This window comes from Antedon bifida, chromosome 2 (assembly GCF_963402885.1).
Source record: "Antedon bifida chromosome 2, ecAntBifi1.1, whole genome shotgun sequence".
Taxonomy (NCBI): domain Eukaryota; kingdom Metazoa; phylum Echinodermata; class Crinoidea; order Comatulida; family Antedonidae; genus Antedon; species Antedon bifida.
In genome coordinates, this window is record NC_136227.1 from 30153141 (window position 1) to 30173748 (window position 20608).

Here is a 20608-nt window from a genome sequence, read left to right on the forward strand (position 1 = left end):
TATAAATATAATAATTATAATAAAGAATAATTAATTAAGTTTTAATACTTTTTTAACCAATAAATAAAATGGTATAATCATTTTAGTATGTTATTTTATTTTGAGTTAGTATGCAATAAATGTTAATGATATTCTTAACAGTATGTTCGTGAGAGTATGGAAGAGATAGACTCCCTAAAATACCTAGTAGAAGCAGCAGATAAGGAAAAGGTGGAACTGATACAGGAACTAGAACTACAAAAAAGGTAATTAGTTGATTAGAAGGTTGAGAGATTGTCAACATTGTAAAAGTCATGAAAAGTGGTTGTGAAGTTGGTGGTTAATGTTAAATGTATTTATTCTGGTCCTCAAGCTTAATTAACTGCCACATCCCACAGCAGCCAACAGTGCAGCGCCTACCAGATCAGCACATCGGGAGACGATCCCCTAATCTTTTGCAATAATGTACCAATTTCTTTAATGTGCACTATATGTACACAGGACCAACAGGTTTACATCCCATCCGAAGGACGAAGCAATGAGAGTAAAGCATCTTGGCTAAGGAGTATGGTACAGATAAGGCTCAAACCCATGTCTATGACATGCTAGTCTGATATTATAATTATACCACCACTCTCTGGTATAAAGCGCCGCACCCAAATGGTCTCTCATTCAGAAAGCAACCGGGCCCAATGTTTCTTAACTTTGGTAATATGGCGAAACCGGTGTTTCAATGCAGTATGGCTGTATTCCAATTGCAGAGTTCTGGTTAGATTCTTATTCTGTTCACATGCAATTATTTTTTTCTGAAGTTTTTGCATTGGGTATATCTCGTTGGCTAGTTTACCTTGATTTTTAACTTGCTACACGAAAACTATTAATTAACCTAGAATGTATATGTAGATAGATTGCTTGTTGACCACGAATGTACTTAAATAGAAATCATTGTCATTGAATGCAAGGATGTTATTGTTATGATATGACATTATTATGAATTATGATCTCATTTTCAGGAAAGTGGATGACCTACAATTTAGAATTGAGGAAGCTACCATAGACACTTCAGATCTCAAGGTTAGCTATTAAATCAATTGTATTTTAAAATGTTTATGCTATATTCCAATGGGGAATGTTCATGACATAATAATTGGTAGTAGTAGAACCTCTGTTAAGGGGACACACAGAATTAGGGTTGGATGTAGTGTTGAAACAGCCCCTCAGGAAAGTGTCCCCTGAATAGGGGTGTCTCAAAGGATATCCGAAGTCAACCCTTTTAAGCTCTGTCAACACAAATCAAAGTTTATGTGACAAAAAAATGTGATATGCCCATATATGGACATGATGATGTCAAATCACTACCATATTTGGGCATATCACACTTGTTTGATAGTGTAGACAAAGCTTGAGATTATAATCAAATCAAACATGGTATGTGTATCACATCCATAGTAGCCAAACCCATGTACAAATTTCAACAAATTGTGGAAAATAAATAAATATATTAAACATTATCTTTCAAAATTTGCAGGAGGAAAACAAAGAAGAACTTGAAAGATTAAAGGAACTTGAAGATAGATTACTGGAAGAAAATCAAAGAAATAGAAAACTTCAACAAGAGATTGATGAGCTTGTAGTAAGTACATTATAGAGTAGTCTAAAGCTCTGTCTACACTATCAAAAAATGTGATGTGCCCATATATGGACATGATGATGTCATATCACTACCATATTTGGTCATATCACTACCATATTTGGTCATATCAAATCCATATTTAGGCACATCACACTTTTTTGTCAAAATACAGTAGTTTGATAGTGGAGCTTAAAATGGGTCATTATTATCATGGTTATCACTTTTGTTAATGATATAAATTTTTATTTAAAATGTGGAATTATTTAAAATTTTAAAATCCTTAGGACTAAAGCTGTCTACACTATCAAATTAGTTTCACAAAAACAGTGTGATGTACCCAAATATGGTAGTAATATGACATTATCGTGTCCATATATGGGCACATCACATTATTTTATCACATAAAGTTTGATAGTGTAGACAGACATTAAAGCAATACACACATTTTTGGTCATGATGTAATGGAAGTGGATAAAATCAATATTTATAAATATATAATTTTAGAATCAAAATGATAATAAAGACTTCAAAGTGGCCGAGATGGAAATGGAAGCATCAACTCTACAGGAACAGGTTGAAGAACAACAAAAGAAGATCAAAGACTTAGAAACAAAACAGCAAGTGTACGACACAGCGCAACTAGATGGCAACCAGGCCAACGAGGAATTGAAAGCAAAGATCGTCAAAATTGCTGACTTAGAACAACAGCTATCAGAGTTTGAGAAACAAAAAGGGGAGACTGAGCGGAAGGTTCAAGAAAAGGTAGACCTGGCTGTATGTGTATATGTTTGTATTGTTTGTATATTGTTGTATATATAAGTAACATATTTATGGTAATTTAAATAGTGTAGCACTATTAGTTTTAGTTTTGTATATGTTTTTTTTCTTATTTTTTTTTTCTTTTGTTGTGTTGATATTAATAATCTTAATTGTTATTGTAAGTTACTGTTATTTCTAATTCTATCAAGTTTTTGTTTATATAAGCCTCTTTTATCAAGTTTTTGTTGATTTGAAGTTATTATCCTGTTGATATAAAGTTTGCACCACATATGTAGTTCTGAAAAGCGGTGTACTGCAAACTTTATATGATCAACATATCGATTTTCGTCATGCAAACCTTCAAACATATATATTCTCTGACTGCTGTTTGATGAGATATTATATATTTACTTTTTTAGGCTCAGGAGTTGCAAATTGAAGTTGCAAACAAACAGAAACTTGAACTAACAGTAGAAGGTATGTTAGGTTTTTCTTAGGTTTTAACTCTAAAATGTATTACCTTATATCCTCTGGTATCATCTCACCCCCTAGAACATAAAATTGGGCCGACTTTGGTGGGTGGGACTATACCCGGGGAAACCTTGGTTTAGGAAATAAAAATATTGGTTAGGATTTCTTGTAAAAACTCATCTGAACTGGCTAGAGAGAGGTCTACATCAAGACCAAAAGTCAATACTTGGACTATACTCTGATATGCCTGTTTGTGAAATCAGACATAACGTAGGGGGTGGGATTATACCTGAAGATATACGGTATATAAGCAAGCAGTATAAAGAAATTTCCACAAAATGTTGGGGCTTATTGCTTGGACATTCCACCAAAATTGTGTGTTGAGGAATTGATTGAGTAAGCACATCTCAATGTCCCTGCGTACACACAATGAAAATAATATTAAAAGTCTTTATTAAAACAAGTATTCACGCTTTTCGTCCACCTCCATATCTATAAAACCAAATATATATTAACATTTACTAGCAGCTCAGTTATGAATTAATTCATCCTTAATTCTGGAATTTCTAGATTTAAATAAGAAGCTAAGTGAAAAGGAAACTGCATATTGTGGTATTCTAAGTGAAGTGGAAGAATTAAAACAGGCCAAAATAGGTGAGTACCAAACAGACTTGGGGGAATAATATATATTATAAAGGGATAAGGTTTTGTATGCATAAGACCTATAGATTATTTATATTTACTATACAGTACAGTTAGGGCTCTTGTGTTTTTGTTATTTATATGGATAAATGACTCCCGAATGTGATTTGATTAGTTTTTATTTGGATTGCTAACAGATTTTGAAAAGAAGATAAAAACGTCGGAAGAAACGCAGAAGAAATTGTTAAAAGAAAAAAGTGAATTTGTAAGTAAATCTGATCTAATTTAAATAAATACAAAACTAACAAGCAAGCAAGTAGTAGACTTAATTGTTTTGCACATGGCTCTTTTATGTGGAAACAAGTGTAGCTGTAGGAATGGGTCAAAATTAACATACAAGGTTGCAGGATCAGTATTTTGCAACTCGGCTTTAAGAGAGAGTTGCAAGTTATTTTACAGCTGTATCTACATTGGCATAGTTACAGAAGCTATCACAGTACTGATTTCGAGTGTGCACATGTCTTTTTAATTTTACATAGTCACAGAAAACTCCCTAATTAGTTGGTCCTTTTCAAATATTGTGAAATGTGTACATTTTCCACTAGGATTCAGAAAAGAAGAAGATGGAAGAAAATGCCAGTGATAGTTCAGGTCAAATTATTCTCATGAATCAACAAATAAATGAAAAAGAAAGGTTAGTTCTTGACAAACTTATTAAAGATTACAATATATAATTATTTAAAGATACTTCAGAAGAATTTCCTTGTCTTTTTTAACTATGGAAAATGTAATGTGCTTTTTCCATGTGTTATCGAGTTTTCTAGCAGTTAAGAGAGAAGAGCATACCACTTCCATAATGTCAGCACAGGTTCAAGGTCACTCCTGAACCATTGTTGTTATAGTCTTCTTGGATAGGTACTTAAAACTAGAGATCCTGTGTACATATCTGACTTGTGTGCATTTAAAAGAACCCAGTGCATATTTCAGAAAGAGTTATCCCAGTGTTTCAGCCCCTTGTTGTTTATCACCATTTGGCTAACAACCCTACCAGTGCATTCACTATGTTATGGAAACCATGAGAGTGCTCCCAATAGGATGATTAGGAATTAACTATAACTCTTCATATTTCTCTCCTTGAATACAATCTCTAGACAATTTTGAAAGACTAGAATGAGGTGGTGGGCAATGTCAATCATTTTGTAGGGAAAATTACACAAAAATTAGATATATCACTCGCCACATTCAAACAACTCCTCAAATCCCACCTTTTATATTTGCACTTTCAACATTAAATAATTTTGTGCTATTTACATTTTCTGTTGATTGTTCAGGCGCCCTGCATTTTGTGCTACATAAATTGAACATTATTACTATTATGTCAATTATATCCTCTAAGGTGGAGCACACCTTTAGTGTCTCAGTACTTGGTTATTACAATTTATTGCAATGTGAATATTTACTTAGACAAATTGAAGAATTAACCTCACAGTTGGAAGAGTCAAACAAAAAAATAACCGAGTTATCGGACAGCCTTAACCACAACAAAGACGAGTCACAGAAACACTTTGAAAACCTTCGGCAGCAGCATCTTGAAGAAATCAAGAAATATCAAACCAAAAATGATAAAATTGTGAGTACCGTATAATCGTTGTGAATCGTGCGGTGGTTGTGTTTTCTTGTATTGGTTTCGTCTGCACTTGTGTTTGCCACTCTTTTTCTAATTCTAAAAATTATATGTAAAAAAATATGGAGAAATCACATGTGATAATGCTTTGACTTATCAGTGTCCAGCAGGGCTCGATTTAGTACTAGCCCAACTTGCCCAGCCTAACTAACCTAATATCTAGTTAAAACCGCTTTGGACTAGCCAATCTATTCATGCCCTTTTTGCCTTGCCAAAATGAGCACTAGTTCCGTTCTACCGAGGCTCATTAATCAACTTAAGCTACTAGCCCAACTGCTGACGAAATGATAGTTGGGCTAGTAAATTAAATTAAATCGAGCCCTGTTTAGGAAGTCCTATTAACCTAATAATAATAGTAAAAGATCATCTGTCAGTATTGTTGAATAATGTATTATTGTCATGATAATACATACTGTAATATAAGCCTATGTTTCTAATCATTAAATACACATTACTATATTATTTACTTTTATAACTGGAATTTGTAGCAATACTAATGGTGGTGGTTAATAGTGCTTGCCTAACAATACCAAAGTTCTGGGTTCAATTCTTTGTGTTAGGAAACTTGTTTTTATGTTGAATATTTTGTGTTTGTCAAGACTATTGTGATCATCCAGTGTTACAAAGTGCATTTAGAGAGGTCGAAGGTTATACAGGATGAATAGCTACAGTATAATGTCTAAGGACACTAACAACAAAAAAGTGTGTGTACTATTGTGTCCGTCAAAACAGGTATTGTACATTATGTGCATATGTCTCCATTTTTAAACATGAAAACTGGTAACCATACGTTTCTACGTTAATGGCCTATCTACATGACACATGGTCTTTGATACTATTATTATATTTTTTATTGTATATTATTTAGTGTATGTACAGTACACATGTACAGCACTGTAAACTGCATGTTCCTATCTTTCAATTATGTATACTTATGTGCAAATGGATAAATAAATATATTTTTTATATTATCTATTTTATTATTATTCTATATTTTTTATATTATCATTTTATTTTATTTTTACACACTTTTTTATCTTATTCTCTTAATGTATAATGTTATTTTAACTTTGAACAAAAATTTAATACGAAACATAAACATATATTCTAGTTTAATGTAATTCATAGAAATTAATTTTTATGCAATTATATTTTTTATTACTGTTATGCCAAATTTATATAAATTCATTTTTAATTATTATGCAATTATATTTTATTACTGTGCTGTTAATGCAAAAAACTATATATTTTAAAAATATGTTTATTACTACAATAAACGATTTATTTTATAATCTTATTTTTATTATATCAAAGGAATTGTTTTAAAAATTAAATATTAATAGATACATCATTACATTTAATGAGATAAATAGTTTAGTTTTTAATTAAATGTGCAATCATATAGGAAAAAATGAATTTACTTTATGAACAAAGTGTCTTCTGAAAGATACACCAAAAATAATTTTAGGTGCTGAAAATATTAAGTGTCAATTTTAAAGATGCTTTATTTTAGTTTGTAGTTTGCAATTTCTCAACTTGTTTTTTTTTCTTTCTTTTTTCCACGCTTGCAGCCAATACTATCAAAATTCAAGAGTAGCTATTCATATAAATAAGACATGCATCGAAACAGATTGAAACCATAGATAAATTGATACTCAATGAAAAGTGTATTACAGTTATGTTAGAAAAATTAGACATACGTATTCTGTATAGCACACCAAAAGTGAATACACACATAGAACAATCATATAAACATCCACATGTTACTGCAAAACCTGGAATATGTTGTCTATCCATGGCCACCCAACTCACTGCCATTGACTAATTTTACTAAAGCTCCCATACATACAACAATATATAAAAGAACTGCCACCCTAGCTCCCACCAAATTCAAGCCCCCACCCCTAACTATCAACCACATAACAAACTACGCTAACCTATCCACATGTTATGTCAGAATGATCAAGTGTAGTCTGGTAAGAGTTTTCCTGCATTTGGTGTTCTTGTTTCTTTGTCATCTCGGTTTCTAATAAAATTCCATATTTAGCTTCATATAGTTGTATACCTTATATATCCTGTGTATGTGTGTGTTTTTTTTCATTGTATAAATCCTATAACAGACGTGTATTCTTTTTGCCATCTGCAAAAAAAAATCAAAAGTTTGTTGATAAAATATGTTTATTATTGGCAGAATTATACACAAAATACTTCCAAAGTTACCATTGAAATTTATATTATTTAATTCATTTTCTTTGCATGCACGTCTTGTTCAAAATATTTTTATAAAATCAAATATTATTTTCAAGTATGATCAATTAGAAGTTAGAGAAAGCTAAACTTGCCTGTATAATAATATCTTCTAAAAAGAATTATCTACAAATTTGCAACAATAATTTTATTTATTTATTAAAAACAACCCTATTTATATGTATCATTACTTATGGATGTGTTTATTTAAAAATACCCAACAATTTAGTGTCATTATTTCCGAAAACTGCAGTTGTATATAAGCTTTTAGCTTGTTGTCTATTTCAAGTACTATTTACAAAGTATTTTAAATTGTCTATCAAACCAGCGGAACACAAACAATTTAGAAACTAAATGGTGTACTTTAATTGTTTAACCTACTGTATCTATGGTATCATGTTAGGGTTGTAATAACTAACATTAAAACACTGTACAATGTACTGTAGATTAGTTGTATTGGTGTAACCTAACCTCCTGTATGTAAAACTGTTGTCTAAATGTGCTTTACTAGCATACAGTATAATGTTAAATCTCAAAAACTCAGTGGGTAAAATAGAAACTTAATTGAAAACTAACCATTTTAAAGTAACCTTTTATCTATACTTTATTAATTGTATTATTTATATGTACCTGGATTATTTTTAACCTTTAAGATAAAAATTTAAAATCCAACAAAAATTTCAAAATCAAATTAATTCTTTACCAAAAATTCAAACCTATAAAAAAAGTACTTTTACTTGATGGTTCTAGACCTATGCTTGTTTTATGTGTGCTTTTGTATAGACTGTGCTACAGCAGGGACTTCAGTACATATTTATAAATGTATAGTTTAAATTAGACTAGACCTAGACTAGTGCTGCATAAAAGTAAGTTTATTTCATATAATAGAGTATATAAATTAGTCAGGGAATAAGGCTTCAGGATAATACTATTATAAATATATTAATTTTAAAAAAGATAGAAATTGTTAAAAAGTATGTAAGTGCTGTCATGACTTCCATTTCTGTTGAATGACATATAGGTACAAATTATGCTCTAAAAATATATATCCTTATATGGCATGCTATTGTAATATAATTTCGAGAAAACAGTAGTTATGTTTTCCTTTTATTTTATTTCACATTTTATATACGATTTTAGTAAGTTTTATCGTAAAAAAAATTGTTTATCTAAATTATCCACTGACAAGTCAAAGATGATATCACATGTAATTCTAAAGCATTTAAAAATTAGACTCTTAACATAGAATGCAATGTTAGATTCAATAATTATTAATTGTCATTATTAATTAATATGTAGGTAACTAATGCAGCACCTATTTCTTTCCTGATATTAACTAATACAAGACACCACAACCATTTAGCTGATCTATGTACAGTACTGAATGTGCGCATGCAGTACCAAATGTCAAAATTATATATTAGTTATATTGTTACATAAAATTATTTTGTTGTGTACGATATGTAGTATTACAGTGGAACCCCTATTAAGGAGGTGCCTTTGGGACCTAACAAAGTGTCCCCTTAATGGAGGTGTCCCTTAATAGGGGTGTCCCTTGATAGGGGTGTCCCTTAATAGGGATGTTCCTTAATAGGGGTGTCCCTTAATAGAGGTGTCCCTTAAAATAGGGATGTTCCTTAATAGGGATATTCCTTAATAGAAGTGTTAATAGAGGTGTCTCTTAATAGGGTTGTTCCTTAATAGGGGTGTCCCCTTAATAGGGGTGTACAAAGAGAGGTTCTACTGTACTATAATAGCTGCTTTATATCTGTGCTGTTGTAAAATATTAATGTTTGTTGCTTATAGTGAAACCAAATATGAATTTATTGACAAGCTGGGCTTTCCATGTATAGGAAATTAAATAAATAAAATTGTGTATAATTTGTGTATAATCTATATAAATATATAATATCCTATAAAGTATCCCCTTTTATTTGTACTCCTATATGATATTTTTGTTATTGTAATGCACAGATTATGTTTTCGCGTTTACTTTGAGTTCAATTGTTCAGGTCTCCCTCTAATTATGTGCCAATATTGGGGACCAAAAACTTGATGTTAAATTTACTATTATAATTTGTGCCGTTACACAGTCCACAGAAATGAAGATTAGAATTTAATTTGAGAGATAGTTTAATTAGACAGAGACCTGAATAGATTTATTATGTGTGTATTGTTTTTAATTTTTAGTATATTTACTGTATTGGCTTTTCTTTCTTCAATTTCATTTCACAGCGCAAGTCCAAAAAGCATAATAACAGTGATTGCTTACTTATGTAACATAACATACAACATTTTCCTTGTCTCACGCACTGCCTTGCGTTGCATTGCCTTATAAAACTACTTTAATGATTAAAAATACTGCTATTGTTTATATAATCTAGTTATTAAACAACGTTTACCAAAAATGTTCATTCTGTTCAAAACCCTATTAGTCCTTTAAGTCCTGTCTACACTATCAAACATGTGACAAAAAATGTGATGTGCCCATATATGGACATGATGATGTCACACCACCACCATATTTGGGCACATCACACTTTTTTGTCAAACTAGTTTGATAGTGTAGTGATTCCAAAATCTTGAAAAAACTGAAAACTTATCTTACTAAAATTGATTATTAATGCATGTTCTAAAGTTTGTGTTATTCATCAAGGGTCTAATTAATGATGGGCGTTCTTTTATTTAGGCCCTTATACATCCCCCTCGTACTTCTGTTTGGGTTATCATCATTATCTTAGTTGTCACTGTCGATATATGCACTGCATGTTACCTTCTCTTCCTTCATTTATTTTCCTGTCCATTCTTTCTCCTTTTCTCCACTATCCTCTTTACTTTCTTCCTTTCATTGCTCTGAAGCACATTAGTTTGTTTGCCTTTTTGCACCTTTTGCACATTCAAGAAGTTTACCAACATCATTAGCACATAGAACACAGAACATAGATCACTAGGAAGGACTATCTGATCAGAATCATTATCATCATCATCATTATTATCATCAACATCATTGGCTCATCATCATTATCTGACATCATCATCTGACATCATAATCTGACCTCATCATCATCGGACCATCATCAACTGACATCATCATCATCATCATCATCACCATCATCATTATCATCATCATTATCATCGTCGTCATCATCATCATCATCATCTGAAATCATCATCATTAAAATAATCAATGTCATTATGATATGACATTTCATCATCATCATTATCTTATTATTATCAAGATCCTATATAATAAACAAAGAACAATACATTACCCACAATGACATATCCATCATACAGGCTCAGCGTATTAAGCATTTTTTCTGATAAAAAAATAAAAGACTTGCAGTTATTAAAACTTTTAGTAAAAATAAATCTGGCAGTTTTCTTATTTTTTTTAAAGCATGCTATGTTTTAAATTATACAATTATTGATGGTTATTATATTAGATAGCATTAAATGGATTTTGTCAGAAGTTATATATAGCATGTGCATATTGCTATGGTAACACAAAACGTTAAATCGAGGATGAAATGTTTTTGTGACTTTCATAGTGTGTATGTTTATCATTCATAAAATATTACACGCCTTTTTAGGAATCAAATTTAGATAAGGTTTTAAGATTAAGTGTCTTCTGAGTAGAAATGTAATAATTGATTTTTTTCCTGACTTTAAAAACAAAATGTGTATTTATGATACAGTAATTAATAATTAGTGTCAAGCTCGTAACCAGAACTTCTACAAAAGGGTACAAAACCAGCTAGCTAGGCTAGTTAGGCCTATTTACCATCACTTCCACAACTAATAGTTTGAAAAAGGTACTTCGGTAAAGTTGCCCTTGGCTACGAGCTTGAGTGTGTATGAGGTATAAAGGTATATCAGAATTTGTTCAATGATGTTACAATAATTTTACAATACTTTCAGTTTTATATGATTTTTAAATTTATCATTAATAATAATTTCATAATAGAACTTCAAATATAATACAGAATTTTAGCAAAATCAAATTGGTCGAAATTCAACATTTTCTAATGCATCATCTGTCCTAACTTTCCAGATATTGATTTGCTATTATTAATATTGATTGATGTTGATTTGCTATTATTAATATTGATTGATATTGATTTGCTATTATTGATTGATATTGATTTGTTATTATTGATAATTGTGTGTGTATATATATGCCTGCTAAATATTGTTTTAGAATTTTTAAAAAGTTGTACAATTTTATCCAACTTAGCTTGAGTATGTACGTTTTTGTGAGACATACTATAAATAAACAAAAATAAATGTATGTAATAAATTGACTGGAATTTGTTGTTCAAACATTTGGTTTCATTTTTATTTAGTTAGTTTACAGACATGCATGACCAAGAAACTGTTTTATATACCAAGAGTTGAAAGAATGGAAATTGGACCTTAAACCTAAATCATATTGACTCCTATACCGACATCATATTAGCCAATCTGAAACTAAAATTAATACTTTAACATTCATATTCCGGTTTTATTTGGATCCCTTTGAAATGTTAATCAAAATTATAGTTTAATTTTTGTTATTAAAATATTTCTCATTTGTGTAACACAAATATATTTTTTTCTTCTGTTTTGAGTACAGTGTTTTATATTTTTTAACTTTTTCTTTTTGTTACCTTTGTACATTTTTGGTGTGTGTGATCAGTTCATCTTTTTTTCCCTCACAATTTGTAAAACAAACATCAAATGCAACCAAACCTCTGTACATGTGTGTGTAAAAATGAGAGTTTAACAATTTATTTAGATCTGTACTGTGTTGATGTCCCTGGTTACCAAGTGTAAACATTATTCATAATAATAGTCTCTGCACCAGACTTATAATTTGTCTCTTCACCAGACATTTCTATAGTTAATTTTTGTATCTAAATGTTTGTTGTGGTTTCATTGTTTTTTCTTTACACTAATTTTTATTTAAAGCTTATTTATTAATGGTTTCATCTTAATATTTCTGTTGTAAGATATTATTTTTGTTTTAGTTTTTCACTGAATGTGTTATACTAACATTGTCACATGATTTTGTTTTTGCTTTCATGCTTTTCGTGCTTCTGCCATAACACCAGTTTTTTATTTTAAGTTTGCTTTCTTTTTTTTTCTACCATACTATCAACTCTCAGCAAAAAGAATTACAGGAAAGCAAGGTTAAAATCACGGATCTGCAAGATGAGGCGCAGTTACTGGAAGAAGAGATCAAGAAACAGCATGTTGAAGAAGTTGCCAAGTTGAAGGAGATAATCTTGAAGAAGGAGTCGGTGAAAGATGCATTGTCACAAGAGAAACAAAGTATCGCATCAACTTTAGATGACATTAAGCAAAAGAAATCGGAATTAGAGGTAAATTCTTTTATTCAAGTTGTTGTGCATCTTTATAGTTTCATGTTTGTGGTTATTTTAAAAAGATTCTATTGAATTAATCCACTTCAACCTACAACAAATTCATCTTATAATAACAGATTTTTTCTCCAAAGTTATCTCGTGGCTTTGCAATATTCATTTATTTATTATGGTCAACTTATCTCAATTTGAAACTTATTTTTCTATCATTTATTGATAAAAAAAACCTTTTTATTACCGTATTGTTTTTTATGGTCTCAGCTTAAAAGCTTTGCTTATATTGAGTTCCTTTTCTTTTTTGATGATATCTTTATACATATCCTTTATTTTATGGAATAAATTTATTTTGATTGATTATACAGTGAGTAAACAAATATTTAAATGTTTGAAATATTCAAGATTATTACCTGTAATTAGTTCTGTAACTTTCAATGTGGATGTGGAGGTTGGCATTTATTAATATGCTTGTGGTTTTTTTAGTTCGAATTAGAAGAAATGCAGTTAAAGTTTGAAGATTTGCAAGGTGACAATGAGAAGATGAAATCTGAAAATGAACAGTCACTACAGAAAGTACAAAGACTAGAAGCACTATTAGAAAACTCCAGCTCTTCAGAACAAGAAAAAAATAAGAAACAAGAGGAGATAATGAAACAGATAGAGAGTGAAGTCAATGCTAAAAATGAGGTAGAGTATAGATTCTGTGAACTTTGACCTCATATGATCACCATGTGGAAACACAGGCATATTGGTGTACACTGTAGGTACTTCAGAATTTGATTGGGCGAAGTGATGCAGCCGTATTTGATGGTCCTTCTCCATTGTACTCAATTGAGCAGTAACTCTCTAGTTATGATCTCTATGGTGTGTGATGTAATAACTCTATGGTGGCCACACAAAAATTAAGTAGTGTGGTTTTCATAGTGTATTTTTGAGTATGAAATTTTTTTTTCTTCGTTCGTATCCGTATTTAATGTTATATGACCCTCCCCCCACATGATTACTTCATTGTATTTTTTATCCTGTATGTATGTTATTATATTGTGTGGAAATAAATTAAATTGAAATTGAAAGAATTTGAAACATGAAGAAGTCTGGTTTTGGGAGTTTAAACACTGATATTATTTTGTTGTCATTTCAGGCAATAAAGGCAAATGAGAAAATTCATATTTCATTGTCTGAACTGACAACTGAAAGAGACTCATTAAAGAAAGTAAACACAGACCATGAAGAAACACTGAAGACTCAAGCAGAAACAATCAACTCAGTTAGACAAGAGTTAGAGAAATATAAAGAAGAATTGAAAGATACTCAAGACAAGAATAATAATGAAAAAGAACAGTTAAAGAATGTAGAAGACAAAATGTAAATCTCTATATCAAACTTGATGTGACAAAAGAATATGATGTGCCCATATATGAATATGATGATGTCATATCACTACCATATTTAAGCATATCACTACCACATTTGTGCACATCACATTTGCTTTGTCAAACTAGTTTGATAGTGTAGACAGACCATAAGAGTTTTTAATTTTATCAATAGACCACATTTGAACATTCGAGAGGCTAAAACCAGCTCAAAATGATGCCCCTGGTTATCCTTCCTTTTTGATCATCATCATTCACTCAACCCCCACACGATCCCTTCCTCTCACCCCCCTTCTTCTCCCCCTCCTTTCTCTATATGTGATTATATTATTATCACAGCATTCTCACATATAATTATATATATTATTATTATATATAATTTTCAATATACAAGTAGTTTAAAAAGCAGGTACTGTAATTGATAGATTATGTATATATAACATTTACTTTCTTTGTCTTCTTAGGAATGACGTACAGAGCAAGTTAAAGGAGACAGCATGTTTAGTATCAGCCCTAGAAGATGAGAAGAAAGATTTATTACAAAAATTAGATGTTTTAGAAAAACAATCTGGAGAAAATGAGGTCAAAAAGAAAGAAGAGGAGGTATCAAGAGGAGCAATGAAAACTGAACTGTACGTTTGAGTTAACACATTTTATTAGAAGACAATAGAACCCCTCCTTTAGGACTTGTATCCAATTCAGAGGGATATGACTATTAAGCAATTGGTAGAGCTTTCTTAGGTCACTATTGAAAATGTAGTTCTCCCACAAGACTACACTTTATTAACATTATTTTACAATATTTATGTCTAAGAATTCATTAAGTATTTCATTTTAATAATATATTCACAAAACAAATTACTTATTCTTACCTATTTCACAGTAATACAATACAACAGTCACTGGTTGACAAGACGAGAGAGGTAACTGAATCTGAAAGAGAAAGGGAACGATTGACAAGGGAGGTTGAAAGATACAAGAAAACGCTGGAGCAACAAAGCAAGGAACATTCAGAGAAAGAAGAACAGAATATAGGTTCACTACAAACACAGCTGTAAGTTAAGACATGGTGGTTTAATAAAAGCTCTGTCTACACTATCAAACTGTATGTGACCAAAAAATGTGAGGTGCCCATATATGGACATGATGTCATATCACTACCATATTTGGGCATATTACTACCATATTTGGGCACATCACAATTTTTGTCAAGCTATTTTGATAGTGTAGACAGAGTGTAGGCCGAGTGGTTAGGACACTTGACTGTCATACAGAGAGACCTGGGTTCAATTCCTGACAACTCCCAGTCAACTCAGCTGTAAATGAGTAGATGGTTGAAAATACTAGGGAGGATAATGTGGCATAGAATGGAAATGGCCAGCCTGCCAAATAATGCAGAGGCTTACTGCAATGAGCTCAACAGCTCATTACCCTACATTCAAAAATGAATACAGGAATGCCTATAAGGCAAATAAAACTGAAGATTAAAATACAAGTCTCTCAGCCCTTATTGTATATTGCTGTTACTCAGTTTACAGGAAACCTTAGTATAAACTCAATGAGGAAACTGAACTCCATAAGTATTCACTTACATTGTTGAAGTAAGTCCTTCTACATCTTTAGTTAATCTTGATTTATTTTTCATGTCTAAAAGAATATTGATTTCATTATACTTGTTGTATTTGCAGAGATGAAGCCAATTACCAACTAGAGGAAAGCAAACGACAGATAGATAACCTGAAGGAAGATGAGAACGGATTACGAGAAGAAGTAAAACAAATGAAGAACCAAATAGAGGAAAAACAAAATGATGTTAAAGGCAAAGAAGATGCTCTTTCTCAAATGAACAAAGAAATGTAAGTACTTTTACAGACTCTAAAAATAAAATGTAAACAGATGAACTATTGAAGTTGTGAGGTGGCTTTGAATGTTTACCAATATAATGAAACAGTCCATAGCATGAAAGAGTCTGACTAACTGTTTAAAGGTCTTTAACACCTGTTCCTGCATGGTTCCGGTTCAGCACTGGAAAATTAAATCGCATGTGAATGTTTTGTTTTCATGACGCTCCATGCGCCTATGCGAGAATAGATATGCGCGTAGACACATGAAAACAAAACATTGGCGTTTGATTTGCCAGCGCCATGCCTAAACAGGTGTGAAAGACCCTTAGGTCTGGAGGTACATGGTATACACACGCCGTGTGAAATGGTCTTTGATCCAATTATATTTTTGTCATTCACAGTATATCAGTGTAAACACGTTCTTTTAATCTTTTTGCTTTACTTTATAGTGGTGAAATAAAAGCTAAGTTAGAAGAGGCAACAACGACAACATCAACATTGAAAAATCAAAATGAAGAATTAGCCAAAGAAGCTAAGGAATACGAAGAGCAATTTGAAGAAAAACAAAAACATGCAAATCAAGAAAATGAAAACTCAAAGAAGTTACAAGATCAAATGTAATTCCTAAAAAGTATTTTATTGAAGTGATCAGATTTTCAAGTCCAAAGTACACTGATTGATATAATGTCTTAATGTTAAGCTCTGTCTCCACTATCAAAGTTTATGTGACGAAAAATGTGATGTGACATGATGATTTCATATCACTACCATATTAGGGCATATCAATTCCATATTTGGGCACATCACACTTTTTTTGTAGTTTGATAGTATAGACAAGGCTTTAGTTATCACCATTGACGTTATACTTTATAAATGTGTGTGGTATTATTAGTAAAATAATGTGTTTATATTCTATTTTATAGAACTAAGTTACAAACAGCATTATCTACAAAGAAAGGTGAAGTTACATCACTACAAAAGCTTAATGAGTCAAATGAATCCGAAATATCCAAGTTAAAAACTGTCCAAGTTGACCTTGACAAGGTGAGGTTTGTAAAAAATTGTCAAAGTGGCACATTGGTTGTTGGGAGGAGTGGGAAAATCAGACTTGTGCCATAAGAAGGCACAAGTAGGGGCCTGTGTCATCTTAAGCCTTGTCTACACTATCAAATTGTATGTGACAAAAAAATGTGATGTGCCCATATATGGACATGATGATGTCATATCACTACCATATTTGGGCACATCACACTTTTTTTGTCAAACTAGTTTGATAGTGTAGAGCTTAATGTGTCCTAATGGACAAGGTGATAGGGTTTGTGGGAATGATGTCATCTGGACCCATATGATTAATTTAATAGTAATGTGTGCGAAAACATATGATATTATTGTAATTATTGTTTTTAACTATTAGATCAACAAAAAAGAGCATTCATTTTAAATTATACCCAGTGCTGTTATTATTGAACTGTTAATATTGAAATAATCTAAAAAATAACAATGATTCATATTGCAGATTTTTAGATAATTATCAATCATGGATTTTTTTTCTTCTAGGCAAAGAGTGAGGCAGAAACATTGAAGGCTTCATTGGAAGCAGCTACACAAAACCAAAGTCTCATCACTCAAGAGAAAGAAAACATTGAAAAACAAATGAATGAAAGTAACACTGACAGACAGGCGAAGGAACAGCGGGAAATACAACTGCAAAAGAAACTAGAAGATTATGAAGAACAAGTGAAAACAGTGACAAAAACATCGCAGGAAAGTGAGAAAGTTGTTGGAGAACTGAAAGAAAAATTGTAAGTTATGTGTACAGTCAAATTGCCCTGACTGAAAACAAGAAATTCTCCAAAACTTTTTCTTATGTCTAAAAATGTCTCAAATTCGTACTATTTTGAATGTATTCTGACCTCCTGGAATCCATGTCAAGCCTAACATGCACTGTTTTGTATAATGCATGGAGATACTATGGTGTGGAAAGATAATATTGTATGATAGTAATAGTATTAAGTCATTTTAATAATTGTTAATCAGGGCAACACTTGAACAAGTTGATGGGCAGTCAAAGGTTAAAGTTCAAGAATTAGAAACGGAACGTAATCACTTGACAAACGAGCTTGATGAACTCAATAAGCAAATGAAAGAAGAAAAAGAAAAGGTATATATCACCTGATTATTATGATAGTTCTAGTTGTCCTATGACCTAGAGGATCGTTGGGGCGTAGCAGATGAGGTACAGTAGTAATACTCATCATGATACAATACACAGGCATAAGCCATATCTCTCAGTGGTGCCTATCTCCTCTCCAGGTTGGAGGTTATTATTATACTATGATGCAATAAAACAACTCAGTTGTGGTAGCTTGATTTCATATTTTATATTTTTGTTAAACAATTTATTTTTCAGCTAATAGTTGATTTGGATAGAGTTACCAAAGAACTTGAAGATACAAAATCAAAGTAAGAGAAATCATTTCAAAAATACATGTTTCTTGATACTGTATGTAACCCTTTTGACCTTCAACCTTTAAACTTTTATTTTCATAATAATAAATAAATAAATCATGATTTGAACTAAGGAACCATATTCACCAATCAATAAAAATATTAAGTTTTCACTTAACTCACTTAAATATTTTAAGTATTTCTCTTAAATTGTATTCACTTAGATAGGAGATATTTCCCTTAGCCTAAGTGCGAATGGTGAATACTGCCACTGTCTCTAATATGCAAATGTCATAACCAACTACAGCACACACTGCTTATCCAGTACAATAACCTTTAACAAAACTATAACAACAAATAATACATTTCAAATTGTTGATCATATATATTTCTATAATTTAGACAGATTTTAATTATATAAGTATTACAAATGAAATGTCATATATTCTTAACCTCTCTAAATCCCAACCAGCATAGTTTAACACTGTAATAATAATAATTGTCATTGTATTATTAAATATTATAATGAATAATAATAATAAATAATAATAATGAATAACCTTTGGATTTACATACATGAGAGAAAGAAATTGTGTAATAGATTCAATTGGAATATTTACAAGTTATGAAATACATTTAGTAGTCAATTTTTATAATAATTCTTTATCAATTGACAGTTAATACACTCCAGTCCAACAACATTACTGTCGCAAAGAAGTTTTAAAAATAAACACAACATGCTATATGAGCAAATACTGTAATGTACATTTTGAATTTGGAAATACACAAAACTTGTGTTTCAGTTTCTGATCATTTTCACTGATTCTGTAAAAAACAAGCTATTGATTCTCGAAAATGTTGGACATTGTTGGAAGTTTTGTTATATTGTCTTGGTTTTATTTTACAGCGAGTCGAAATCAACAGAGGGACTTAAATCTGAAATCAGATCTTTGGAAAGAAATTTAGAAATTACAAACTTACTAGTGGAGGGAAAAGAAAAAGACATGGAGAAATGTAGATCAGAGGTAAGGAAAGCTTTTAAGCTCAGTCTACACTATCAAAGTTTATGTGACAAAAAATGTGATGCTTACCTTAGTGATGCTTACCTTAGTGAAATAAGGAGGTAAAGAGTATTTACACGTAGAGGCTGCCTCCTCTCATAGTGTTTATGTGTGTGTCATATTTTTGCTTGAAAGTGTTAAGTGTTGGGCTTGAAACAATGTGAAAGGGTAATGAGTTCCATGTGTTAATGATACGTAAATCAAAGAAAGAGGCTCTACTAAAGGTATTAAACTTAAAAGGATGACCTCGTGTAAAATGGCCAGCAGAATTTTGGAAAGTAAAAAAGTCGGAAATACAAACATTTTCAAGACCATGAACCATCTTATAAGTTTCAATCTTGTCACCTCTACTACGTCTATCTTCGAGTGACGATAGACCGAACCTAGAAAGGCGTTCCTGTGCAGAAAGATTTTGGAGTTCTGGCACTAACTTACTGTAGTTGCACGATTTTGTCATATTACTACCATATTTGGCCACGTCACACTAGTTTGATAGTGTAGACAGAGCTTTAGCTACAAATTATCACTTTAGAAATCAACTAATGATGACTTATAATAATCTTGAAATATTGAATGAATGTGTTAGTTTTAGTCACCAACCTGTTTCTAACTTTCAGATAACTACTTTAAAAGCAGAGTGTATTGTAATGAAAAATTACAAAGACCGGTTAGACCAAGTAGAGGACACAAATGCAGACTTAAAACAACAACTAACAGAGATGAAACACCAAGAGAGTAATAACAAATACATCCCAGATGGTAAGAATACAAACTAAATATATTTGTTTACCGTTATAGAGCATGTAAATATGTTTTTGGTGGAGGAAGTTAATCTACTGCATTAAAATATATATCTGAAATATATATGTTAGATACATATTCTTTATTTCTTTCACATCCAACAGTGTATACACCAATTACAGGATGGAAATATAGATATAATACACACATATAAAAAGAAAAGCTTAATAGTTAATCTAATCTATAGATTGGCAGCAGTGTTAACTAATTCATGGAAAATATAGAAAAGGCACAATAAATGATATCTAATTCAGGATTTTGACAAACGCAGTTGTTTTAAACAGATGAAATTCTACAAAAAATACC

The 20608-nt window shown here is 31.2% G+C and overlaps 1 protein-coding gene across 4 annotated transcripts in view; it reads left to right on the forward strand.

Annotated features, from left to right (window-relative positions):
* LOC144834474 (uncharacterized) overlaps nucleotides 1–20608 on the forward strand; it is a 47174-nt gene that overhangs the window by 22525 nt on the left and 4041 nt on the right. For all 4 annotated transcript variants that reach the window (XM_078689275.1, XM_078689276.1, XM_078689277.1 and 1 more), the window contains 22 exons: nucleotides 142–245; nucleotides 993–1053; nucleotides 1508–1612; nucleotides 2117–2386; nucleotides 2791–2848; nucleotides 3413–3496; nucleotides 3682–3749; nucleotides 4090–4178; nucleotides 4949–5114; nucleotides 12563–12778; nucleotides 13259–13462; nucleotides 13917–14140; nucleotides 14613–14780; nucleotides 15032–15202; nucleotides 15837–16004; nucleotides 16442–16609; nucleotides 16916–17036; nucleotides 17550–17794; nucleotides 18030–18153; nucleotides 18403–18455; nucleotides 19348–19465; nucleotides 20119–20260. In XM_078689275.1, the coding sequence (XP_078545401.1) occupies nucleotides 142–245; nucleotides 993–1053; nucleotides 1508–1612; nucleotides 2117–2386; nucleotides 2791–2848; nucleotides 3413–3496; nucleotides 3682–3749; nucleotides 4090–4178; nucleotides 4949–5114; nucleotides 12563–12778; nucleotides 13259–13462; nucleotides 13917–14140; nucleotides 14613–14780; nucleotides 15032–15202; nucleotides 15837–16004; nucleotides 16442–16609; nucleotides 16916–17036; nucleotides 17550–17794; nucleotides 18030–18153; nucleotides 18403–18455; nucleotides 19348–19465; nucleotides 20119–20260 (3127 nt within the window). The remainder of the gene's footprint in view (nucleotides 1–141; nucleotides 246–992; nucleotides 1054–1507; nucleotides 1613–2116; nucleotides 2387–2790; nucleotides 2849–3412; nucleotides 3497–3681; nucleotides 3750–4089; nucleotides 4179–4948; nucleotides 5115–12562; nucleotides 12779–13258; nucleotides 13463–13916; nucleotides 14141–14612; nucleotides 14781–15031; nucleotides 15203–15836; nucleotides 16005–16441; nucleotides 16610–16915; nucleotides 17037–17549; nucleotides 17795–18029; nucleotides 18154–18402; nucleotides 18456–19347; nucleotides 19466–20118; nucleotides 20261–20608) is intronic.